Source organism: Furipterus horrens, unplaced genomic scaffold, assembly GCF_987537825.1.
Source record: "Furipterus horrens unplaced genomic scaffold, mFurHor1.1.pri manual_scaffold_11, whole genome shotgun sequence".
Taxonomy (NCBI): Eukaryota; Metazoa; Chordata; class Mammalia; order Chiroptera; family Furipteridae; genus Furipterus; species Furipterus horrens.
The window spans coordinates 52,201,915-52,228,298 of NW_028327181.1; the positions used below are offsets into that span (position 1 = coordinate 52,201,915).

The window sequence follows — 26,384 nt, forward strand, 5'->3', positions numbered from 1 at the left end:
AGATATAAATGAGTTTGTTCTTTCAATCTAGCTAAAAATGCTCCTTGAAAGTTCAAAAGTGGTGTTAGCTGGAATTTAGATACATTCAGTATTTAATATTTTCCTCAACGTCGGCTATAGTTATTATATTTATATCACATAAAGAAACGCTCTCACCAAGCCCTTTACAGATATAGCCAAATCGCTTGCACATTCCTCTAGCATACTACTCAAATATATCATTTTTTCCCTAGGTGTGCTGACATGAAAAAATGTTGGGAAGTACTCCCTAACTGCACCTTTTACTATTAGAAATTATTAAGCCTTTCTTATTGCAGGTAAGTCAAGCAAACCGGTGAACAAGAAACTGCTACGCAGAGAATCAGCTGGGCAAAAGCAAAACAGCGAGGAAGTAAAGACATTTCCCCAAATTACAACAATGTCGGAACATTATACAGAGAAAACCTTCTTTCTGTTTACACTGTTAAAGCCACATAGCTTAGTTTTGCAGGGCAGGGAAGGACAAATCAACAGGTAGAGATTAACCCTCACAAAATGAAAATAAATATTTGCATTTTACTTTTACCATTTACTATGTTAAATATGAGAAGCAATGCAAGGCAAGAGCGAATGGCATGCTCAGCAGGGCCAGAAAGAATTTATGAGAGAAGCCAGGTACTGGTTGCTCACTCTCTTTATCTATCAGCATGAACCTTCCATTCACATCATCTTCTCAAATTATCCATAGGAGATTTATCCACATACTCAATAAGAAAAATATTTCTAATTATATCCAACCATTCTTAATATGAATAGAATTATGCACAGACGCAAGAGTGCCAAGACTTTTTTGCCAAACAATTTCTTTTGACTTAAGAAAGGACATTGTTCCCATAGCTATCCATATAAAAGAGCCCTTGGAATGAGGCTGACTTGTCCTGCTTTAAAAAGCTCCAAGGTAAGTGGGAACGGGACAGGGCTTTCAAGAGGGACACTGGCCACGCTGCGCAGTGTCGGCCGCAGCTGCCAGCTCTGGTACTCGCTGCTCCTTCAGATACTGCATGATTTCCACCCATGACTTTTGTTGCAAATAATGTCACAAGTGGGATTTTGTTTTGCTTTGATTTGGGTTAGCTCATCAAGTACTTCTCCCTTTTCTTTTACAGGACTGTCTCTCACTGCTAGGCTCCATCTTCTCGCCTGCTAACGAGGTAAGATTTAGACTAACGGTACCTGGAGGAGAATGCAAGAGGCTGCGGGATGGGCTTGCGTCACTCAGCAACCTTTGAAAAACTGCCTGACTCAGCAGATACCTTACCAACTGCGCTTCAGGAAGGTGCCGGGGAGGGAGAGAGGGAGAACAATGCACATATCCTTACTGAGGACTTAAGCACTGATGGGTGACATTTTAGCAAGAAGAGAGTCGTTAATAGAATATAATTCTGTTTCTGTAGGAAAAAAAAAAGTGTGCACTGACATTCCTTTGCTAGAAGTATCAAATCTGATAAAAATGTATCCTGTCATTAGAATTCACTTAGTAAACATGATATCTCATAAATAAGGAAGTACCTAAGAAAATGAATCCTTTAAACTTCTTTAAAACTTTTTAAAAATGTTACCTTACCCCAGTGATTTTCAACCAGTGTGTCACGCGTATTTTTAAAACATGCAGTACCTGACTATTTAGTGAAGGACACTGACCTCTTTTCCCTGAGATTGTAAAAAAACAAAACAAAACAAAACAAAACAAAAAAATGACAACAGCCAACGCAATAGCTTTCTGGTGTGAATAAATCAAAATTATATCTTTTTTTGGTCAGATCGGAAAAAATATGCGTTTTTTGGTGCACTGCAGAATATTAGTAATTAGTTTATGTGTGAAATGTTTCTTACATCTGCAGTAAAGGCATTCATCTGGCCTGCTGCTGCGGACTGCATTTCTAAAGAGAAAGACCAGTGGCCAGTTGATTAAAATGAATTTCAAGTAATTGGATCATGTCATGACTACAGCAGCATCCTTTGCCCAGTCGTTCCCTCTGCTGAGCCACTGGCCACCTGCAGATAACGCAGATGGTGCAGCCTGGGCCCGCATCCTTCAGGAGGGAATTTGGGGAAGCAGGAGGATAACGTTTGCTATGGCTTTATCCTCAACTAGTTTAACTGGGTTAAACTGATTAATTGAATTTAATATGCAAAGAATTATGTTAGAGAAATTCTACTAAGCACCCAAGTAAAAAAGGTAAAGAAGATCACCATCCCCCCAAATCCACTGACCGTGAGCAGTTCTGGATGAACATCGAGAGGAGGAAAGAAAGTGCTCTTACGTCACCTGGCAAGAAATGAACTATTGTTACATTATAATAAATAACATTTTATATCTAAATGGTAGCCTGAACTATTTCAGATTGCTCTCTCATCACTTTAACTTTATTTCTCAAGTGTCCACACTATTATTTCCCAGGCTGTACCTACCCCAAGGTCACAAGCTCCTTAGCAGCATGCTGAGACGACCACCCAGCTCCCTGATTAGAATGCCAGTCTTGACGGGGAAAAGCAGATAACAGGCGTGGAGCCCCCAGCTCAGTGCTGGGTACCCAGGGACCCCTGATGTGTTGGAGTCTTTGTGATTATGTCTGTTTCAGTAACGTTAGCATAGTGTGCAGTGGGCCTGCCTGGTGGAGTTTCTAACAAGGCCCCTGAGATATCATCAATATAGAAATGTACTGATACACACAACAGTCCAGAATCTCTAGTGTGAAATGTTTCATCTTTTCTGTTAGGATCTCTGAGCTCAGCAGCCATGAGTTCAGACCAGGAAATGGCCGTTTTTGGGGAGGCTGCTCCTTATCTTCGAAAGTCTGAGAAGGAGCGCATTGAGGCCCAGAATAGGCCCTTTGATGCCAAGACATCTGTCTTCGTGGTGGAGCCCAAGGAGTCCTTTGTCAAAGGGACTATCCAGAGCAGAGAAGCAGGGAAAGTGACCGTGAAGACTGAAGCGGGAGCAGTGAGTCAAGTCCCAGGAGGGACATTGAATTGATTTTTTTGCTTGGTCACTTAATCAATATAAACAGCTGTCTTTTCTGTTCACCAGACTCTGACAGTGAAAGATGACCAAATCTACCCCATGAACCCTCCCAAATATGACAAGATCGAGGACATGGCCATGATGACTCACCTGCACGAGCCCGCTGTGCTGTACAACCTCAAAGAGCGTTATGCGGCCTGGATGATCTACGTGAGTGCCCCCTTCCAGAGTGACCATGACCTGGCCCCCTCCAGCCCACTGCCTCCACGGCATGTAACTGGGTAACAGATAGTGACCCACTTTGCTTTCACTAGTAGCGTAGCTAGTTAAAAGTTTGCCTATTGCCATCATAAGGCACAACCCAGCAGCTGGCACTTGATCCTGTCTTCTCATCCAAAGCCGAGCAAGGCCATTGTCCACATACTGTGTTTACCACAGAATCTCGGAGCAGCTACGACTTATGTCTTGGCCACATGACAACATTTCAACCCTACCCCCTCATTCCAGCAGCAGAATCATCCAGAGACTGATGATAAACTTATGTGGCAGCACTTAAACATAATGTTTTTAAAGACCAAATGTCACTCATTTTCACTCCTCCAAAATAACAGCAATTTGTATCTGTGTGTTCTTGCCCCTTCTATGTGGAATGTCTTCCCCCGGCAGCATCGCATTTTCTCTTCTATTGTTTCTGGCTCTGCAATAACACTGACCATGTGTTTGGACCATCATTCGTTTATAGGTCCATCTCCTAGGAAGACTGAGTTCCTAAAGGAACATCACCTCATTTAGGTTTCACTCCTGGTGCCTCACAGAGGCCTGGAACACAACACACACTCAGTACATATTTTCTAATTGAAGTTATTATGTTACACTGATATTCTGAATAGTTGAGCCATAGCTGGTATTTGGCTGGACTGCACCTACACCGATCTGGTGTTTGGAGTCAGCACCTCTTCTTATTGGTTACTGCCTGTCCTAGATCAGCTGTCAAAGATTTGAAAATCATCCTATTGCAATCATAATGTATTTACAACATTTTGTGTTCTGTTCCTTATACTGTAATAGTATTTTGCAAAGCACTTACCTTTTTAAATGCTTGTATCATATTTCCTAAGAAGATTTACCATAGTTCATCTAACTATTCCTGTATTGTTAAGCATTTAGGTTGTGTTCAAATTTATGTTTTTATGAATTTGAGCTCTCTTAACATTATAAAAGAAATACGACTATTTCCTAAAATACAGTAAAACTGTCTCACATTACACATAAAAAATCTTTCTGGAGCTTCTGCTACGTAAAGATCACTGACAAATCTGAATGGAAATACATTTAAATTGTGGCCCCTTCCCTCAAACATTTTGCTATCTTGTCGTTGTACCTTCCAACTAGTTTTCCCGCTGAGGCCTTGAAGAAGCAAGGCCTCAGCACTTTACTTACTCAATGTGCCTCTTTAAGTTATAACTCACTTAGTCAGTGAATTGTACAAATCGTGGAGAAAGACTTTGAGTAGTTATTATTTCTTATTTCCTTGAATAGACCTACTCGGGCCTCTTCTGTGTCACCGTCAACCCCTACAAGTGGCTGCCGGTGTACAACCCCGAGGTGGTGACGGCCTACCGAGGCAAGAAGCGCCAGGAGGCCCCGCCCCACATCTTCTCCATCTCGGACAACGCCTATCAGTTCATGCTGACTGGTGAGTGGAATGCTCTGTGTGTGCATCTTTTCAGAGAAGAACCAGATGAGAAAGAGCCTTTAACCATCTCAATACTCCCTTTGAGATGGTTACCTTCAGCTGAGGCTGATGTACCTGTGAGGGAGGCAGTCCAGGAAGGAGAGAGTGTAAAAGAAGGCTAGCAAACAGTACTGTTTTTTAATTGGTAATGATCTCTTAAACTTTTCAAAATCAATAGAGGTTAGCCATAGCTCCATAATTTACTTTTGAATAACTCAGAAACTAAATAAGCTGGAGCAAAAATAGAAACATACCTACATACATGCACACACACACACTCTCACACACAATCACACATACAAACTGTGTCTCTATTACCAAGAGCCAAAACACAGAAGAGTAAAATTTGCCACTCTGGTCTTATCTTCATATCCAATGTTATGACTAATGAACAGTCTCTTTACATTAAGCATGGCATAAATGTTATTACCTTTTTCCCAGAACCAATCTGAATACACTCCAGATCTTAAGGTGTTTCTAGTATAAGAACACTTATACCATGAATCTTCTTCCTAGAATATTGTCTCAGCTAGACCAATCTGAGGTACTATGTACCTCGGGGAAAGAGCTTACAGAATTCCTCTTCAAGTAGAGAAAAACAGCAAAACAAACCTTTCCCTTTCCCTAAAAAAATGACTAAAAGTCATGACTACTGCCAAAGTTACCTCCTTTACTATATCTACCCCTTTTCACACACTAACATGATCTCCAATGCCTATTTTCATCATTCCTTATACTTGTAAATATGTCACTAACTTGTCATCAAAATCCAACAGAAGACCAAACCCATTTTTGATATTTATTTAGTGGGAGGATATAAAAAGAAAAATCAGGTGCTTCCTTGCAGTGTTCTGCTTAATGGCTGCATGTATGTTAAATAGGTGGGGAATGAGAGGGGCTCAGGGGGCAGCAGAGAGGGGTTCAGAAAACAGTAGTAGGCCTAGGGCCCATCATGCCCGAGGGACTGCTGAAAGATACTGAGTCATAAAAATACTAAGTTCTTTCCATTTTACTTGACTTACCAGTTATAAATATACAAAAAAACAGTATTAAATGTCTCTAATTTCTGTTTTTCGTAGACCGAGAGAATCAGTCAATCCTGATCACGTAAGTAGGTTTTATGCTTTTTTTTTTCATGACTGTGATAGCTGCCAGCTTTGGGATCTCATTTGACTGAGTTTCTATTTGACTGAATTTCTATTTGACAGCGGAGAATCCGGTGCAGGGAAGACTGTGAACACCAAGCGTGTCATCCAGTACTTTGCAACAATTGCAGTTACTGGGGACAAGAAGAAGGAGGAGGCTACTTCTGGCAAAATGCAGGTGAGTCTGATAGTCAGAGTCAGAATCAAGACTGGTGGGGTGCTCGGGAAGCATGGAGCCTCAGGTGTGAGCACTGCTCCTGTCTTTGCAGGGGACTCTGGAAGATCAAATCATCAGTGCCAACCCCCTGCTGGAGGCCTTTGGCAACGCCAAGACCGTGAGGAATGACAATTCCTCTCGCTTTGTAAGTCTCTTGGTCGCAGAAGGGTTTTCTCAGCCCTAACTGCCAGAGAAAGCATGTCTGAATTATTATTTCAATCTCATCTTTCTTGTGTGCTCCGGGCTTTGTACATAACATCATCTCTTTTACTTGCAGGGTAAATTCATCAGGATCCACTTTGGTACCACGGGGAAACTGGCTTCTGCTGATATTGAAACATGTGAGTAACAGGACCGCCTGAACAGAATCCAAAGACGACAAACGATGGTTTGGAGGAACATCTTGCAGCTCCTGCTGAGCCTGGAGCCTGTGAAGCGCCGGTCTGCTGCCAGACGTGCCCGCGCTCAATGCCAGCCTTACCCAGAGTCCACAGCCTGCTTTACCCATGTCAGTCATGAGCTAACGATTCTGTAGGAACTGCCAGGAGCCGTCGGGCTTGTATGAATTATTCCAGCCTCAGAATTAATTTCAAAGTTTTCTAAGGAAAAAGAACATTGGGGTTAAATGAGTTGCCTCTGAGTTGAGTCAGTGCAATTACTTCCTAGTCTGAGCCTTGATAAACTTTGCTTTTTGTATTCCCTCTATTATGAAGTGAGAAGAGACCCTGGGCAGAGACAGGTTATCAAGAATGAACTATATTTCATACATGAAGGGTTTTCTGTATGAGAAATAAATATGCTTTGGGCCAGCATGCTTTAGTTTCTTTCTAGAGATGGGAAGAGCAACTGTCATTGTAGAGATGTAATATGTGGCACCTCATGGGAACATTCAGCTGAAATCTCAAGGGGCCAATGAGATTTAGTGATGACCCCAAGTGCCAAAACCACTCCAGAAACGTTACAATTTCCCCATAATCCAATGTCTACTTTGCATTGCAGATCTCCTGGAGAAGTCTAGAGTCACTTTCCAGCTAAAGGCAGAAAGAAGTTACCATATTTTTTATCAGATCATGTCTAACAAGAAGCCAGAGCTAATTGGTAAGAAAGAATTTTCATGTATAAGCTAGGGGATAACCGTTTTATTAATATCTTCTAATGTAAAATGTATTGCCTGAATTCTATGTAACCAGAAATGCTCCTGATCACCACCAACCCATACGACTATGCCTTTGTCAGTCAAGGGGAGATCACAGTGCCCAGCATTGATGACCAGGAAGAGCTGATGGCCACTGATGTAAGTCACGCATGCAGTTGTTTTTCAAATCCATTATGTATGGGAATGACAACAGTGACCTGCTGTAGGTGTGTGTATGTAAGGCTATAGTATACATTCTCCTAAAGAATTTAGTGTCTTCTGCCCTAAGTCTTCTCTCATTTGTCCTGGCAGAGCGCCATTGACATCTTGGGCTTCACTGCTGATGAAAGAGTGTCCATCTATAAGCTCACAGGGGGAGTTATGCATTATGGGAACATGAAATTCAAGCAAAAGCAGCGTGAGGAGCAAGCTGAGCCAGATGGCACTGAAGGTACCAAATGAAGCTCCATTCCTGTTTTTAATAAGAGAACCCAGGCAACAAAAGCCCATTCCAAACTCATGCCTCCTTTAGAACGGAGCTTCTCATGAACATACCCAAGTTCATCCCCACATAGACACTCTATAAAGTGACTCACTGATTACTCTGTGCCTGTGAAATGTGTGGTGCACAGTAGGTCATGCTGGGTGCCTGAATTTTGTCTCTACAGTTGCTGACAAGGCAGCCTATCTCCAGGGTCTGAACTCTGCTGACCTGCTCAAAGCCCTCTGCTACCCCAGGGTCAAGGTTGGCAACGAGTATGTCACCAAAGGCCAGACTGTAGAGCAGGTAGGTACATAATTCATATTCACTGCCAGGGATGCAAGCATTTTACCATCCTTTAAAAACCTCAAGAGATATATCTGTCTTTCAAGGTGATCAATTCAGTGGGTGCTCTGGCCAAAGCCGTCTATGAGAAGATGTTCCTGTGGATGGTCACCCGCATCAACCAGCAGCTGGACACCAAGCAGCCCAGGCAGTACTTCATCGGGGTCCTGGACATCGCTGGCTTTGAGATTTTTGATGTGAGTAAGAAGCTGGTTGGTTATGGGATTTTATCTTAAGGCAATGGAAATTTTGATGAGAAGAAATTGTAAATATTATGACCTTTTCTTAATACTGTCAAAAATTATGCTAAGACTTAAGAGTATGATTGTTTCATTTATTGTGGCGATTTTACTTCTATTGAAAATAATGCACTCGATGGGGACTCTTTAACTTGCTACATGTCCTGCAAGGAGTTAGTAATCAGCGTGGAGTAGTGTGGGCGAGGCTCTAAAAATCCCACAATGCAAAATGAAGCTAACATACAGAAATCAAAGTAAACCTGTGTAGCGCATAATATGCTCTACAAATATTGGGGGAAAATCATTCAGAAATATGTAGGCAGATAGTAAGAGGTGAGAAAATGTTAGTATCTTAGAGTCAGCATTAAGAAACAGTGCAATCAACTCTTAATTCTCAGTAATGTATTATCATGGACAAAAATTCATATTTGAATATGAAATACATTTTTCCTGCTTATAGTTTTGAAGACATTTATCCTTTTCTTTCAAATTCTAGAAGTAAAACTTGGACATTACAGATAATATGGAAAATCTAGGGAAAAAATTCCACATTAATTCTTCTACTTGTATCTAACTAATCTAGCTAATGTTAACATTTTGGTATTTAAAAAAAATACAAGCATGTGTTAACATATTGTACTTAATATTTGGTATCTTGATTAGTTTATCATTTCAAATTAAAGAAAAACGTGGGTGGCAATTATTGCCCACTTGTCATGCTGATGATGATGCTTTCTATATAACAGAAGCTCCTCTCTGCCAGCTTCTAATGGGTCACAGATTAGCTTTTAAATGAATCAAAAGAAAATGCAAAAGTTACTGGGTATAAACATGATATGATCAAGTAGGAACTCAGAAAAATACCTGAGTAAACTTATGCAAGTGGAGAAAAAGTGTATTAACAATGATTTAGGGTAAGTGGCAGCAGAGAAAACATTAGATTTCCCAAGCCCCCAATGATTTTGATATCTAAATGCTACTTGACATATTTTTAAATTTAAAAGTCCTATATTTAAGAATGCTCAATTTGCTAAAGAGAAAAGTAAACACATCTACTTATTTAGTTCAACAGCCTGGAGCAGCTGTGCATCAACTTCACCAACGAGAAGCTGCAGCAGTTTTTCAACCACCACATGTTCGTGCTGGAGCAGGAGGAGTACAAGAAGGAAGGCATCGAGTGGGAGTTCATCGACTTCGGGATGGACCTGGCTGCCTGCATCGAGCTCATCGAGAAGGTATCCTATTCTACCAGCTTGGTGCCCTCTCCTCGTATACTCTGCTGTTCACACTGCAGCTCTTAGTTACCCCGTGTGCATTTTGCCTAAATCTAGCCCATGGGCATCTTCTCCATCCTGGAAGAGGAGTGCATGTTCCCCAAGGCCACGGACACCTCCTTCAAGAACAAGCTGTATGAACAGCACCTTGGAAAGTCTGCCAACTTCCAGAAGCCCAAGGTTGTCAAAGGCAAGGCCGAGGCCCACTTCTCGCTGGTGCACTACGCGGGCACCGTGGACTACAACATTGCCGGCTGGCTGGACAAGAACAAGGACCCCCTGAACGAGACCGTGGTTGGGCTGTACCAGAAGTCGTCAATGAAAACTTTAGCTTTCCTCTTCTCTGGGGCTCAAACTGCTGAAGCAGGTAGTGATCAAAAAACCCAACACTCCTGGATATTATAAAATGTGGTGTTAGATTCAGGCTGGTGATCTCATAGTCCTGGCACAAGGATCGCTGGGCCAAACCCATTGTATCTCCAGGTTTTGAGCAGGTAGGCTGCACTATAATCACTGCACGTCTGTGGCTTACCCCAGCACTGACAGAGACCCTACAGCCAAGGGTCAGATCGGAACTGTCAGGTTCTCGACTAAAGAAATGCCCCAGCTTCTGATTCTCTCCTGCTTCTCCCTCCACAGTCGCTGGCTATTTAGTATCTGGGGTTATTTAAGGCAATATAATAACAAAGTTCTGCCTCTCGACTCTAGATTTTATTGATGATTTTTGAAATTATAATGTTCCCAAATGTCCTAATATTGTGGAGTCCATTTCTACACAGTGAGATGAATGCCTTTTACTTCATTTCCTAGGGGAGTAAAAAAATCACAGAAGGTGGATGCAAACTTAGTTGACATATAGGATTCATTCAGGATCAGAGAGGCCAGTGGTGTCAGAAACTGCTCACTTCAACACAGAAACCAGCAAACAGGCAAAAAATAGCCCTGTTGATTGAAAACTGTATTTGAATGACATCTTTTCTCATTTTTTCTCCAGAGGCAAGTGGTGGCAAGAAAGGTGGTAAGAAGAAGGGCTCTTCTTTCCAGACGGTGTCTGCTCTTTTCAGAGTAAGGAAGAAACTGTTCTTGACACTCCCAAGTTACTTTGGGATTTCTTTTTAATCATAGGGTCTTCTTTTCACAAGTCATTTAGATAAGGGCTGACATTAACTAGTGACATCACTTAATCTAGTTTTGGAGAGAAGAGCCTTAAATTACTCGGGAATTATTAGCTCATCTTTCATGTTAAGCCAAATAATAAACAATATTTTATAGGAAATTTTATAAAACTTAATTCTCTGCCATTCATAATTTGGTTGAGTCACAAAAATAAGCAACAACATGCACTCAGAGAGACAAAATAACCAGTAAGACTAATGAAAATCTAACAGCTAGTCTATAAGGAACATAACATGGTATCCTTGTTCTTAATCCAGGCAATTCTCAATTATAATTGGTAGAATTATTTCCTTTGTAGACAATATTTATGCCATAAACACTGTTATAGTTGGAAAAGAGGGACCATATTTATGAGAAAGAAGTCCAACTGCGATGCAGGCTTGTATTTTCTTATTTGAAAAACCATGGAGTATAGCAGAAGGTGTGACCATCTAGCATGGGAAGGCAAGGGCCTTGTAAATAAATGTGTATGGGTGGTCAGGGGATAGGAAGAAAGATGGTACCTGTGTGTAGTAAGAGTCATGTGTCAGGCTGCTTGATATGTATAACTCCTGCCCACTTATGTGGGGGAAGCAGTACTGAGGCAGAAGCTGCAACTCAGGAGAAACATCAAGATGTTACCTTAAGTGAAAATGCTCCATACTGGCCATTCAACTCCACCATAGACACTGATTTTACAGACATCACCAGAATGCTAATAACCATGACTGAAGTCTGAGATAATGGCTTTTTCCTGATTTTACAGGAGAATTTGAATAAGCTGATGACCAACCTCAGAAGCACCCATCCACATTTTGTGCGGTGTATCATCCCCAATGAAACAAAAACTCCTGGTAAGAAGTTCTAGAGTGAAAGCACAATGCATGACAGCCATACCTCCTTTTTAACAAACTCTGTGATGAAATAAACATGTATTTTTTTTTTTAGGGGCCATGGAGCATGAACTTGTCCTGCACCAGCTGAGGTGCAATGGCGTGCTGGAAGGCATCCGCATCTGCAGGAAGGGATTCCCGAGCAGAATCCTTTATGCAGACTTCAAACAGAGGTCAGACTCTCCTAATTAAGGTGTACTTTAAAGTTTAGCATTAAAATTAATGCAAGCAAAAGAATTTGGAGAAAATATACCTCTATTTGTTATCTTAATTTTCCACAAAAGGTAAAAAAAAAAAAAAGTCTCAAAACACCTTTAAAATATAGGTATACCACATATTAAGCACTCTGCAGGCTTTTCACTGAATTTACAAAGCTTCTGGTTTAGCTCGTAGATGTATACATCAGCCTTGAATATTATGAATGCTACCATTTTTGAGAGCTTAATATACTAGGATTATCTCATTTAATCCTTACAAAAACTCAGCAGAGGCAAGTACTACCAATACCTCATTTTATAGTTGAATAAGTTGAGACTAAAATAAATTAACTTACTTACCAGAAGTCACATGGGTAGTAAGTGGCTGAGTTAGGAACTCTCACACATGTACAGCTATCAATAAGTCACTTCATCTTTTTCTCTCACACACTAGTTTCCCAGCGTCTCCCTGAAGCATGTCACTGTAGCAGCTCCTCAGCATCTTTTTCTCCTCCCTAGACAAGTCCATCTTGAAAATTAAGTAAGAGGCAAAGGGCCACAGGCAGTTGGTCTCTTTTCGTCTGGGCCTGGGAGAACTGACAGAGGACCCCAGTGTCCAAGACCTGAAGCACTCTTACATTTGCTGTTAGGTGATTAAAACAATTCCTCAAACCTAAAGAGTACTTTCTACCAAATTCCTCATTAAAATTTACTTTCTTGGACTCAGGATCTTAAAAAGCAAAGCTTCTAACAAGGATAGCATGGTATATTTTATTGATCACCAATACCTTAATGTGAACAAGATTATAGCATCTTTGCCAGAGAACAAGGTCTGATGAGGCAAAAAGTTACAACTATGCAGGAAGGTAAAAAAAAAAAAAAAGTCAGTGCTATATGGATAGAGTGGCTATCCATATATATAGTGTCCTTCCTGTGAAAAAATGAGTTTTTTAAAAACTCTGATTTTTAATGGATCATCTAATGTTTAGCTACTATTAGTGTCATCAGTAAACCAAGTTTTTAAAAACCTGTATTTACTTTAACAGATACAAGGTACTAAATGCAAGTGCCATCCCTGAAGGACAGTTCATTGACAGCAAGAAGGCTTCTGAGAAGCTCCTTGGGTCCATTGACATTGACCACACTCAGTACAAATTTGGTCACACCAAGGTAATGGTCTCTGAAGTCTACCTGACGCTATTCCTGTCCCTCTGAAGTTGATACGAAGTCTCTGACCCACAACTCTGGCCATGCGCAGGTCTTTTTCAAGGCCGGCCTCCTGGGGCTCCTGGAGGAGATGCGAGACGACAAGCTGGCCCAGCTGATCACCCGGACGCAGGCCAGGTGCCGGGGGTTCCTGGCCAGAGTGGAGTACCAGAAGATGGTGGAAAGGAGGTAGATAAACATACTGTTAATTCGTGTCTTCCTTCTTCAGAAACACATCTGAGGTGGCCCAGGGTTAAGACTCAGACATGTGAGGTCACCAAAGTAATGAGGAATGAATATGAGTCCTGCATTGAAGTGGAGACACACATGTACCAGAAACTTTAGGTAGAGATCATCTCCATAGAATACATCTTGAGTGTTGGGGTAAGTGAATACATATAGAGAGAGAAGCATCGGGTGTGTGTAGTTCTCATCTAACAAGAGAAAACCTACCAGTGGGTAAGCAGAGATAAAGTTTGCCCTAGCACTTGATTCTAATGTGAATTTATTCGGTGGGTCATTAAATAAGATACACTGAACTGCATGGCAGACAGTATTTTCAATAGTGGTCTTATACAAGACACAGAAACAACTTCTTCAATCTGATCATTTCCATTACCAAACTATCATGATTTAAAATATTAAGGGCATTAATCTGTGAAAGATTTCTTTCAGTAAGTTAGTACAATGTCCCCAAGGTACATAGCTTTCTAGTGATCTGATATAATGCAGGGACCAAGTTCTGAGACTAAAGAGCCAGGTGTCTCAAACTGCAGGACCCATAGTGAGAAATGGGACCCATAGTGAGAAATGAATTTTCTATTTGTCACCTGTACATTCATATATATATATGTATGTATGTGTAATTATGTAAATAATTTACATAAAACAACTTTTATTCTGTCACCTGTAGTTATGCTAATATTTTGTAGTGTATTCTATTTAATTAAAAATAATAAGTGTGGTCATGACCCACTAGATATATATTTGGACAGTTAATTGCCTAAATATGAGGGTAATTAATTTTTTAAATAATTTAAACAAATGTGGTGATAGTATAAAGTAGAATGCAATATTCATATAATATGAAAATATAAAACCAGAGTTTTTCAAAGAAATGTTAAGTTTTTAATGAGTTTCTATATCCCATGTCTCACATCCCTCAGGGGTTAGTTTCCCTTCATGCTCTCCGTGGTGTGTGTTCTCGTAGGAAACTCTGAGAAGCACTGACAAAGAGCAGCACTTCTCAAGCGTGGTCCTTGGACTTGCATCATCAGTGTCTCTTGCAAACTTAATAAAAATGCCAAATTTAGGCCCCATTTCAGATCTTCTGAACCTGAATCTCTGAGGATAGGGTCCAAGAACCAACATTTTAACAAGCCCTTCAAATGATTCTTAGGTACAGCAAAGTTTGAAAAGCACTGAATTAGGGAAATGAGTGATTGACAAATCTTCGGCCATCACAACAAAATCAATTTCTCTTACCCATGCTTTTGAAAGTAGGAGAAACACAGTGGGGGCACCTCCAACTCTCGCTGCCAAGACTTCATCTCATTTCATCATCCACACTATCCCTAATTTGCATCAATCTACACTGATATTTCTGTGTCATTCCAGAGAATCCATTTTCTGCATCCAGTATAATGTACGTGCCTTCATGAACGTCAAGCACTGGCCGTGGATGAAACTGTTCTTCAAGATCAAGCCCCTCCTCAGGAGCGCGGAGACCGAGAAGGAGATGGCCACCATGAAGGAAGAGTTTCAGAAAACCAAAGAAGAACTGGCCAAGTCAGAGGCAAAAAGGAAGGAACTTGAAGAGAAGATGGTGTCACTCTTGAAAGAGAAAAATGACCTGCAGCTCCAAGTTCAGGCCGTACGTAGTGGTATTATCCTGGGTACTGCTCATCAGGATGCACGTGCGGAACCCTGGTCACTAGTGACATTAAGTTGGGTAGTCAGTGTGAGAGAAAGTGAAAGCATTCTGATTGTACTAATAAAGTCCCTATATTCCTTCACTGCCTAACAAACACCCCCAAACCAGCAACAGGGTAAGGAGGTACAAGTGAGGTAGGATGTTGTCTTCCATTTTACACAATTTCACCAAACTACAGGATCTGACCTATTTTCCCTTGGAAGACAGTCCTTGAAAGTGATCTGAGTATGAAACGATCCCAAATAGAACATTAAGGGGAGGGTAGCATGGAGAGACTGATTTTTTTCTCTGAAACTTCCTTCAACTTCTAGATGTCCATGCATCTTAAATTACAAGAGGTACAGCTGACAAATGGCAGTATGCCACATCAAATTTTATTGAATTATTGCTTGTTATTGATCTCCAAAGCTCAGACTTCCTCATTCCAGCCCACTTGCACATCAGCGCTCTGTCAACCTCATAGCCAGATGGCTACAGCACCGCTGAGTCGCTCTGCCTGCCCGCCCCCCACTCACCCTCCATCCAGCCTGTTCACTGCTCACCCCTGAACCAGGCCTTTTAGAACTGCTTCCATCAACTCCAATGTGTAATATTTAAGACTGTCTTTCATTTGGTTTGAACTGAATTGGTCTGGCATAATTTACTCATCACAAAATCACATGTTTTTTCCTGTTGACTAAGATTGTTTCCTTCTATGAAGTTTGGGCTGTGCAACAACTCCTTCTTCTAGATAGAAAAAGGAAAAAGAGATGTTTTTTCCTTCCTCTACCCTCTTAAAATCCATCCTGAATTTTTTCTATTATCCCTGTAGAATTACTTAGATTCGCCCTACACCACTATATCCACCCATGGCTGTATGCAGCACATTTTATTTCTTTTTATGTATTCACAGGCTGATATGGAGGCTCACTGATAAATGTATATATTGATCTTGCTCTCATTTCCTTTATGCTCTCAACCTTCTTAATTGGAAGCATAGCAGGTTTCTAGGAATTTCTTGATTACTTTATGCTTCAACTTGAATTTAGAGCATTACCAGGACCATCCTACAGTATCACAAAGAGAAATAGTTCAGTAGTAGCTGCCTCCTGAATTTCCCTGCTGGGATGCCTTCTATCTTCCTCCCCCCATAAACTGATTTCTTAAAACCAAATTTTACCCATCTGTCAAGGCTCAACTCAAAGGTCATTTCATTCACAAAACCACCTCTGATATACCTTCTCTGAAGTCTTAATGTCACTAATTGCTTTCTGAATTAATGGTAGATTTGAGGGGCTAGACTTTCTAATCTATTGTAGAATACAGTTGGCCCTTTGTATCCCTTGGTTCCTCATCTGTGAATTTAACCAACCATAAGTTGAAAAAAAAAATAGAAAAAAATGTTATGATATTGCTGACATGTACTATACTGACACATCTATCATGGTTGTGTCTGTACTAAACATGTACAGACTTTTTGTCATTATTGCCTAAATAATATAGTATAACAACTAGTTATATAACATTTACATTGTATTAGGCATTATAAGTGATCTAGAAATGATGTGAAGTCTACGGGAAGATGTACATAGCTTACACACAAATTCTATGGCATTTTATATAAGGGACTTGAGCATCTGTGGAGATCCTGGAACCACTCCCCCAAGGGTACTAAAGGATAAGTGCATATACTCTTCTGAAGGAACAGAACAATATGTGACACATTTTGTTTTTCCCATAACATGGAGTATTTGGCATTGCACACAGCACATGGTTCATAGAAGTTTAAATTCAAAGAAGAAACAGCAGAAATTTACACTGTTATCACTGGAAATTTTAATTCTTCCTTCCCAATTTTGATTTTGTTTCCAAATCAAGGAAGCTGAAGGCTTGGCTGATGCAGAGGAAAGATGCGACCAGTTGATCAAAACCAAAATCCAGCTGGAGGCCAAAATCAAAGAGGTGACCGAGAGAGCGGAGGACGAGGAAGAGATCAATGCTGAGCTGACGGCCAAGAAGAGGAAACTGGAGGATGAATGTTCAGAGCTGAAGAAAGACATAGATGACCTTGAGCTGACACTGGCCAAGGTTGAAAAGGAGAAGCATGCCACAGAGAACAAGGTGTGGAACATATTCTGTTATACTCTATAGAGGTTCTACTCCAACAAGCTGCTTCATAGTAGAGACATTCTCTTCCTTAACTTTCTAGGTGAAAAACCTCACGGAAGAGATGGCAGGCCTGGATGAAACCATAGCTAAGCTGACCAAGGAGAAGAAGGCCCTGCAAGAGGCCCATCAGCAGACCCTGGATGACCTGCAGGCAGAAGAGGACAAAGTCAACACCCTGACCAAAGCCAAAACCAAGCTAGAGCAGCAAGTAGATGATGTAAGTCTAGGATTATCAAGAAAAAATTTTTTGAAAGGAGGATAAGCAAACCTTTTGACTGAACATTATTTATATTTAGCTTGAAGGGTCCTTAGAGCAAGAGAAGAAAATTCGCATGGACTTAGAAAGGGCTAAGAGGAAACTTGAAGGTGACCTCAAGTTGGCCCAAGAGTCCATAATGGACATTGAGAATGAAAAACAACAACTTGATGAAAAGTTCAAAAAGTGAGTATAATAGAATTACTTATGAACTTGCTTTCAGTGGTGGCTATGGGTTCAATTGTTACCTTTTGCTACTTTTCATAAAGGAAAGAGTTTGAAATTAGCAATCTGCAGAACAAGATTGAAGATGAACAAGCTCTTGGAATGCAGCTGCAGAAGAAGATCAAGGAGTTACAGGTAAGCACATAGTTTCCATCAGTGTAATTAAACATGACGAAATTACTAACACAAACTAAGTTTGTGTTTTCCATCACTCCCAGGCGCGCATTGAGGAGCTGGAGGAGGAAATCGAGGCAGAGCGGGCCTCTCGGGCCAAAGCCGAGAAGCAGCGCTCCGACCTCTCCCGGGAACTGGAGGAGATCAGCGAGCGGCTGGAAGAGGCTGGGGGGGCCACTTCGGCCCAGATTGAGATGAACAAGAAGAGGGAGGCTGAGTTCCAGAAAATGCGCCGGGACCTGGAGGAGGCCACCCTGCAGCACGAAGCCACGGCGGCCACCCTGAGGAAGAAGCACGCGGACAGTGTGGCTGAACTTGGGGAGCAGATAGACAACCTGCAGAGGGTCAAGCAGAAGCTGGAGAAGGAGAAGAGCGAGATGAAGATGGAGATCGATGACCTCGCTAGTAATGTAGAAATAGTCTCTAAAGCCAAGGTACGACAGTCTGGGAAATTTTTCATTAACCATAATACTTTGTGTACACATCATTGTTTGCACAGGGCAGTTAACACATTATGCCATTTGTTCTGTGCAGTAATCCATGAGGTTAGTAAGAAAGACATTAGTATTTGTATTATTTCTACTGAACATATAAAGAATCTGAGATCAAAGAAGTTAATCACATTGGCTCTATCATACCATTAACAAATAAAAGCACCAACTTTGAACGTAGGCCAGCTGTATTCCCTAGGTCTCCAATTGAAGAACACAGTTCTCCAATATTCTCAGGTAACCAATAAGCAAAGTGTCTCTACATAAAGGCAGTAAAATATTTATAAACATGCTTTAGAAAATACGTCATAAAATTCTTACAAAACCTTAAATTCAGATCGTAATCTTTAAATTTTTTATAACATTGAACAGAGTGTCATGATTAGCTTTTTAAAAATTCCAATGTATACTTTCAACTTAGCACTGCAATCATAAGGTATAAAGAAAAAATTTTGTCTATCATATTACATATAAAATTTTTTGGTTTATTTCATGTGTCAAAATAAATATTTTTCTGTTTTAGAAAAAAATTGCAGCTAGAGCAAAATTCTGTTAAAATGTTTTCTTTTCCTCCCCTAGGGAAACCTTGAAAAGATGTGCCGCACACTAGAGGACCAAGTGAGTGAACTGAAATCGAAGGAAGAAGAGCATCTGCGGCTCATCAACGACCTGACAACCCAGAGGGGCCGCTTGCAGACTGAATCTGGTAAGTCCCTCCTCTTCTGTGGTGCCTAAAAGTGGGGGTGATGTGGTTCAAAACAGCAGATTCGGTGATGTGAAAGCCTAATAAAAGCAACTGAGAACATGGGTGATTCACTGAACAGTTCAGACGCTCAACCTACTTGCAAGGTCACTTGGGGACAATGTTGGAGATAAAGGACTGCAACAACCTCTGCTCCAGAAAGGCCTTGAGTTTTGGCCACAGTGAGAGGAGGCTTGGGGTTAGGAATCCCTTCCACATGGGTGCAGGGCTTCTGTTTCAGTCCAAGCTTCTCTTGATCTGTATCACTGTGAACCAAATTCCTGAGCAGGACAGTGGGTAACCTAGACTCTAACAAGTCTTATAAAATTGGGACTGTGTAGAAATATACATTTTAGCTCCCTTCTTGGACAGTTATCACCAGGTTTTACACAGTATCATATAACCCAGACATAATAAATTATGGAGAAAACAAAAATAATTTAAGCTGTAGTTATTTGTTCAAATAATTATCATCATAAAAATCAGAAAATGAACATTAAGCATGAAGATGCCAATAAATAATTCAATCATCTGAGCACCTGACTAGGGAAGAGTTAAAAGTTAAAATTTATTTCTAATAGGGGCTGGCAAAATTTTTATTCACTGTAACAAAATTGTGCCATTTCTTTCACCTATCAGGTGAATTTTCACGTCAGCTAGATGAAAAAGAAGCTCTGGTGTCTCAGTTATCAAGGGGCAAACAAGCATTTACACAACAGATTGAGGAATTAAAGAGGCAACTTGAAGAGGAGATAAAGGTAACTGGTATTGTAAGACTCATTTTCCCCCATGATCTGACCCTAATTGGAGTCCATTACATCAACTTTTCAAAGAGTTTGAAACTTAATAACTAAAAACATTAAAACATCCAGTAAAATTAAGGTGTAATTATTTCCACAGGCCAAGAACGCCCTGGCCCACGCCCTGCAGTCCTCCCGCCACGACTGTGACCTGCTGCGGGAGCAGTATGAGGAGGAGCAGGAATCCAAGGCCGAGCTGCAGAGGGCAATGTCCAAGGCCAACAGCGAGGTTGCCCAGTGGAGGACCAAGTATGAGACGGATGCCATCCAGCGCACAGAGGAGCTGGAGGAGGCCAAGTACGTGCACAGATAGGAGAGAACGTGCAGAAAACTTTGCATATTGAATCAGAAAGCTACAACCTTTGAGGATTCCATGAATGAGCCCACATTAGCCCCTATTTGACAGGCACTTCAAACCTTCTGAGAAGACATGAATAAAGCAAACATGATCACTGCCTTCTTCACCTAAAATCTAGTTAAGGAAAGAGAAAACAACAAATAATTACTCAGCTAATTGGGCCTTATTGCTGTTGGTCAAATGCACCAAGCCCATTGCTGCTTCAGGATTTTGCACTTGCCAGTCCCTCTGTCTGGAATATTCTTCCCCAGGTCTCCCACTAGTTCACTTTCTGACTTCTATTAGATCTTGACTCAATGTTATCTCCTTGGAGGGCCCTTCCCGACTATCTAGAATAGTTGCTCACCCCTTTAAAAATTTTTTTTCTTCATTGCACTTACATCAGCAATATGTTATGCATTTTCTCACTTGCTTATTGTTTATCTCTCACTTGTTTGGAAGCTTCATGTGATAAGGACCTTTTCTGTCTAGTTCACTACTATGTACCGAGTGTCTGGTTCATAAACGGAGTACATCATATTTGTCAAATGAATGAATGGATATTTTTAGTATAAACTTTCCAATACCTTTCAGTGTGGTAATAGTTCAGGATTCTTGTTTTGGTTCACTTCTCTCTACAAATATGTACAATTTTCTAGGAAGAAGCTGGCCCAGCGGCTGCAGGAAGCTGAGGAGCATGTAGAAGCCGTGAACGCCAAGTGTGCCTCCCTTGAGAAGACCAAGCAGCGGTTACAGAATGAGGTCGAGGACCTCATGCTCGACGTGGAGAGAACTAACGCTGCCTGCGCAGCCCTGGACAAAAAGCAGAGGAACTTCGATAAGGTAACTTCTGCAGCAGCCTCTGCTCTCCACTATTTTTCTCCACCCTTTCTAGCAGGTAACCCTCTCTCGGTTTTTCAGGTCCTGTCAGAATGGAAACAGAAGTATGAGGAAACCCATGCTGAGCTCGAGGCCTCCCAGAAGGAGGCCCGCTCTCTCGGCACTGAGCTGTTCAAGATGAAGAACGCCTACGAGGAATCCTTGGATCAGCTAGAAACTTTGAAACGGGAAAACAAAAACTTGCAGCGTGAGTTCCTTTTGCTTTCAGTAGTACTGACGCCTTCAAAGAACCTGTCTCCTGCGTCCTCTGTCTGACCAACTCTCCACCTGTCTTTTACCCCAACGACAGAGGAGATTTCTGACCTCACGGAGCAGATTGCAGAAGGAGGGAAACGTATCCACGAATTGGAGAAAATAAAGAAACAAGTGGAACAAGAAAAATGTGAACTTCAGGCTGCTTTAGAGGAAGCAGAGGTACAGGTCAAGTTGTGTTATAAACAAATTCAGAAAGGAATTAGGCCCATCCACACAGATTCACTAAGAAGATAAAAAGCACATTATCTGTGAAAGAAACGGTGTGCAGAAACACTTCCAAATGTTTCCATTCCCTGCTAATGTCCCCTCTTGCTCTCATTAAGGCGTCACTTGAACACGAAGAGGGAAAGATCCTGCGCATCCAGCTGGAGTTGAACCAAGTCAAGTCTGAAATTGACAGGAAAATTGCTGAAAAGGATGAGGAAATTGACCAGCTTAAGAGAAACCACGTTAGAGTTGTGGAGTCGATGCAGAGCATGCTGGATGCTGAGATCAGGAGCAGGAACGATGCGATTAGGATCAAGAAGAAGATGGAAGGAGATCTGAATGAAATGGAAATCCAGCTGAACCACGCCAACCGCATGGCTGCTGAGGCCCTGAGGAACTACAGGAACACCCAAGGCATTCTCAAGGTAAAGGGGTTCAGGAGATGGTCCCAGGCGTCGGGGTGACTGAGGCCTGAGAACAAGATGTCTCAATGACGGTTCATTGCACAGGACACGCAGATCCACCTGGATGACGCTCTCCGGGGCCAGGAGGACCTGAAAGAGCAGCTGGCCATGGTGGAGCGCAGAGCCAACCTGCTGCAGGCGGAGATCGAGGAGCTGCGGGCCACCCTGGAGCAGACGGAGAGGAGCAGGAAAGTCGCCGAGCAGGAGCTGCTGGATGCCAGTGAGCGTGTCCAGCTCCTGCACACCCAGGTGGGATTTAGCACAAAAAACTCACCTTTAATAAATGTTTATATGTCCCAGAATATGTAAGCTTAAATTTATATTTGAGAGGTTTTATATTTCTATCAAATTTTCACTGTTTTGAGAAATCTTTTGCTCTTTTATTTTGCATAGGTTATTAATATACTTCTTATAATATTCTAAGGATATCCATATTATTTTGTGTTAATATCTTTATTGACTCTAGTTATCAATATTGACAGTTGTGAAGAAATGGAATGTTTGAATATTTGTTATTTTATTACTTTCAATGGTTTCAGTGGTAAATGGCAGTTATAAAATTATAGCTATTTGGCCTAATTATGAATTATGTACTTGAAGATGCTGAATATTCTATAAGATTTCTCTTTTATTTAATTGTACTACATAACAAAATAATATTGAAGATCATTTGATTTATAAATTTTTGTTTAAAATTTTTCAAAAAATAGCTACCATTAAGTTCTTAGGTAAAATGATAAAAGAGTTATAACTCATTTTTAAATAGAATACCAGCCTGATCAACACCAAGAAGAAGCTGGAGGCAGACATTTCCCAGATCCAGGGAGAGATGGAGGACATTGTCCAGGAAGCTCGCAACGCAGAAGAGAAGGCCAAGAAGGCCATCACTGATGTGAGACGAGCAATTGTTTTACCGACACACGTGTGCTACCTGCCATTATCAGGTTTCCTTATTTTCTTGATTTATTTGCTAATCAGGCGGCCATGATGGCTGAGGAGCTGAAGAAGGAGCAAGACACCAGCGCCCACCTGGAGCGGATGAAGAAGAACCTGGAGCAGACGGTGAAGGACCTGCAGCACCGTCTGGATGAGGCTGAGCAGCTGGCCCTGAAGGGCGGGAAGAAGCAGATCCAGAAACTGGAGGCCAGAGTGGGTATCTCGATATCTATTTCCATTTGTTCTCAATGCCTCATTGGATCAAAGTTCTCAAGGGCCCATTTATTCACAGGTGCGTGAGCTGGAAGGCGAGGTTGAGAGTGAACAGAAGCGTAATGTTGAAGCTGTCAAAGGTCTGCGCAAACATGAGAGGAGAGTGAAGGAACTCACTTACCAGGTATAGCACTAACTCTTATCAGCTAAGGTCTTCTTTATATGTATGTGAAATACTCATTGCAATGATACAGTGGTCATGTACTTTAGAAGTAAAGTTTTATGGTTTTTATAATCTTTCAGACAGAAGAAGATCGGAAAAATATTCTCAGGCTTCAAGATTTGGTAGATAAACTTCAGGCAAAGGTGAAATCTTACAAGAGGCAAGCTGAGGAGGCCGTAAGTATCCTCAAGATAGAAAAGAAAAGTCCCCTGTTAAGAAAAGCTAATAAATAATTATATTTACTACTCCTTGTAATAAATAAGTTACTTGCTTTATAGAGACTATGCACTTCTTAAAAACTTTTGTGCCTTTTTATCTTCATTGCTCATTATTTGTAATATTAATACCATAATTTTAAAGGTAAATTTTCAAGCCACAAATCTCAAAAAATTTCAAAACAGGAATAATACAGGCCAGATTTTCTAGCCATGATGTGACAAAATTGCAAAGTTATGAAAAATATTTTTAAAGTTCCCAAATGCCTAAACACTAAGAAACTAACTTTCCTAAGTATGTTTGAGTTAAATTTGAAATTAAAACGTAATTAATGAATAATTATCAATTATAAATAAAATTTCAAGGGAGATGCTATTCTTACAAACTTACATAATCAAAACTGTCCTTGGGGGACAATTCATTGCTTCATATGCTTTTGTTATAAATAAAAATTAAAAATAAATGAATTGACATTCCAATAAATAAATTATAAATAATAATAATGAAAGTAAGAAGTACTGGTAAAGGTAGAAACTGATGAATTACAGTGTACTATATCCTAACTTGCTAATGTCAGTAATATCTGATAATATCTAGGAAGTTAATAAAATAATAGTAATGAAATAAATACTTATATCTAGCTTAAATGAGGAAAAAGAGAAAGAAGATACAAATTTTCAGCATTAGAAATGAGAAAGTAGACAAGCCATACAAATAGGTTTACATTTTTTAAATGTAAACTATAGACCTGTCAACAAAGTTGAAATCTAGAAGTTGGTGATTTTTACAGAATATAAATTAGTAAGTTGGATGAATAAGTTATTTCAGAATTACTTCTGAAAGTAAACTCATGTCCAGGTAGCTCTTTCAAAACTTCAATTAACAGATAATCCCCAAGCTATGTAAGCAATTGCATAGTGTGGAGAAAGATGAAAAGATTTCCCAATTATTTTAAGAAGCTCGCATAACCCTCATATCAAAACATGTCCAAGAGAGAAAGGGGGGAAAAAACTAAAGGCTATTTTACTTATGAGTGTAAGTATAGTAAAAAAAATTAGTAAGCTGCTGAAATCCTTACTTTATTCAGGGGATTATCCATCACGGTTAAATAGGCTCAACTCCTACAATGGAAGGACTACTTCATATTAGGGAATCTGTCAATAGAACCATTACATCCAAAGAAGGAGAAAAAAATTGTATTAAAATGTGACAAAATGATAATGTTATGAAGTTCAACATTTTTTAAATTAAATAAACTGTTAGTAAATTCATCCTTAATATGATAAAGAATATCTAACTTGAGCAGTCATCTTATAGCAAAAATTAACAAGCATGACTTTAATATTCTTGCCTTCTTCTCTGCTCTTATATTTTTCCCTTGTTCTCCTTGTGGTATGTATCTTTTAATACATTTTGGTTTAAAAATGTGAATGTGATTTCTATGAAACATCAAGCCCCAAATATATCATAATTTGAATGATAAACATAATCCAACAGAAGGTAAGATGATCATGTTTCCTGTGGAGTATTTTAACTTCTCTGTAGATGCCAAGTCCTTTCTTCCTTTAGGTCTACAGAGTCTAGGAAGATGCGCACACAGTATGGGTTCCTTACAATTCCATTTTTATTCTCAGGAGGAACAATCCAACACAAATCTATCGAAATTCCGCAAGCTGCAGCACGAGCTGGAGGAGGCCGAGGAGCGGGCGGACATCGCCGAGTCCCAGGTCAACAAGCTGCGGGTGAAGAGCCGCGAGGTGCACACAAAAGTCATAAGTGAAGAGTGACCGTGCCCTGATGCCATGGGATGACTGAAGAGAGGCACAAAATGTGAAGTCTTTGGTCATGTCTATCTGTAATTATTGTCTATGCCACCCTATTGCAAAGGAAATAAAAGCATAGGGTACTTTGCAAACAGTATCCTTAGACTGGTTTTTTCTCTCTCTCTGAAATAAGCGTCAAAATGTCAAAGCTTGAGTCACCAGGCTGCCAAACTATCACAGTCAACCTACCACTAAGAAACAGTTACGTACTCACTTTTATATCTATAGTAATACTTTAATACTAGAAAGTTGTCACTTATTAGAGAAGCCAGTTCTGATGAATGGAAACCTGAAAGTCATTTTGTATTTTTTTCTAACCTTTCCCTAATACTGGGGTATAGTAGTATCTCAGAAAGCTCCTGCTTTCTGTGACATGAACCTAATTTTCCAGCTCTATGCAAAGGATGGCACTAGCTACATTTTTGCATAGGGTATTCAGAATGAAATAGATCATTAACCCTTCTTGCTTAATAACTGTTATCAAGAATACAAATCCCAAGTATGATTATTAGCACATGAGGTTTTCATCATCAATACCAATATACTGTATATTCACAGCATGTGCATCAGGAAATGGCTATGACATGAAAGAGCAGATATGACTTCCCTTTGAAAGTTACAGGGTGGCTATAAAGTTTGGATACAAAGAGAATATTATCCTATATATTATAATATCAATATGCTGTTTATTAGCCTATGTTTCTAGACTTTGTGGCCTCCTATTAATCAATAAAATATGAATAAATAATTATTTAAATATATATTCAGCACACATAATGAGTATGAGTTTGGTGCAAAAACCAGATATGGTAGCATTCTTAATTACTCAGAGTTTTCCTAGAGGACTGATTTTTTCAACTGGACTCAGTTAAGATCCACAGCCCAAAATAAAGCTTTCCTGCACAGCATAAAGGAAAAGCTAATGGGTAACTAACCATCTGAATGGGAAGCAAGGTTATATTGGTTTAGATGGCACTGTTCGACATAACTTAAATTGGATGTGTAGAAGCAGTTT

General features: G+C 40.3%; 1 protein-coding gene across 1 annotated transcript; it reads left to right on the forward strand.

Annotated features, from left to right (window-relative positions):
- Positions 1-2,764: 2,764 nt before the first annotated feature.
- On the forward strand, positions 2,765-25,418 carry LOC149997579 (myosin-2). The gene is made up of 38 exons (XM_090291965.1): positions 2,765-2,983; positions 3,071-3,214; positions 4,544-4,700; positions 5,819-5,846; positions 5,948-6,062; positions 6,154-6,246; positions 6,379-6,442; positions 7,101-7,199; positions 7,292-7,395; positions 7,549-7,687; positions 7,905-8,023; positions 8,110-8,259; positions 9,366-9,536; positions 9,633-9,942; positions 10,570-10,640; positions 11,497-11,584; positions 11,679-11,796; positions 12,867-12,990; positions 13,079-13,215; positions 14,644-14,899; positions 16,817-17,059; positions 17,148-17,324; positions 17,404-17,549; positions 17,633-17,723; positions 17,807-18,196; positions 18,833-18,959; positions 19,635-19,753; positions 19,896-20,092; positions 20,792-20,975; positions 21,054-21,219; positions 21,322-21,446; positions 21,611-21,919; positions 22,004-22,207; positions 22,725-22,850; positions 22,937-23,107; positions 23,187-23,291; positions 23,411-23,506; positions 25,181-25,418. Exons 1-38 carry the CDS (start codon positions 2,780-2,782, stop codon positions 25,331-25,333), a joined length of 5,820 nt encoding a protein of 1,939 aa, XP_090148091.1. The 5' UTR covers positions 2,765-2,779; the 3' UTR covers positions 25,334-25,418.
- The last annotated feature ends 966 nt before the right edge of the window (positions 25,419-26,384 follow it).

Excerpts from the sequence above, each read along its gene's own strand:
- LOC149997579 (XM_090291965.1), top strand. The coding sequence starts at position 2,780 with ATGAGTTCAGACCAGGAAATGGCCGTTTTTGGGGAGGCTGCTCCTTAT. Across the intron at positions 6,063-6,153 it reads CTACTTCTGGCAAAATGCAG|GGGACTCTGGAAGATCAAAT; the intron begins GTGAGTCTGATA and ends CTGTCTTTGCAG. Across the intron at positions 23,108-23,186 it reads TCCAGAAACTGGAGGCCAGA|GTGCGTGAGCTGGAAGGCGA; the intron begins GTGGGTATCTCG and ends ATTTATTCACAG.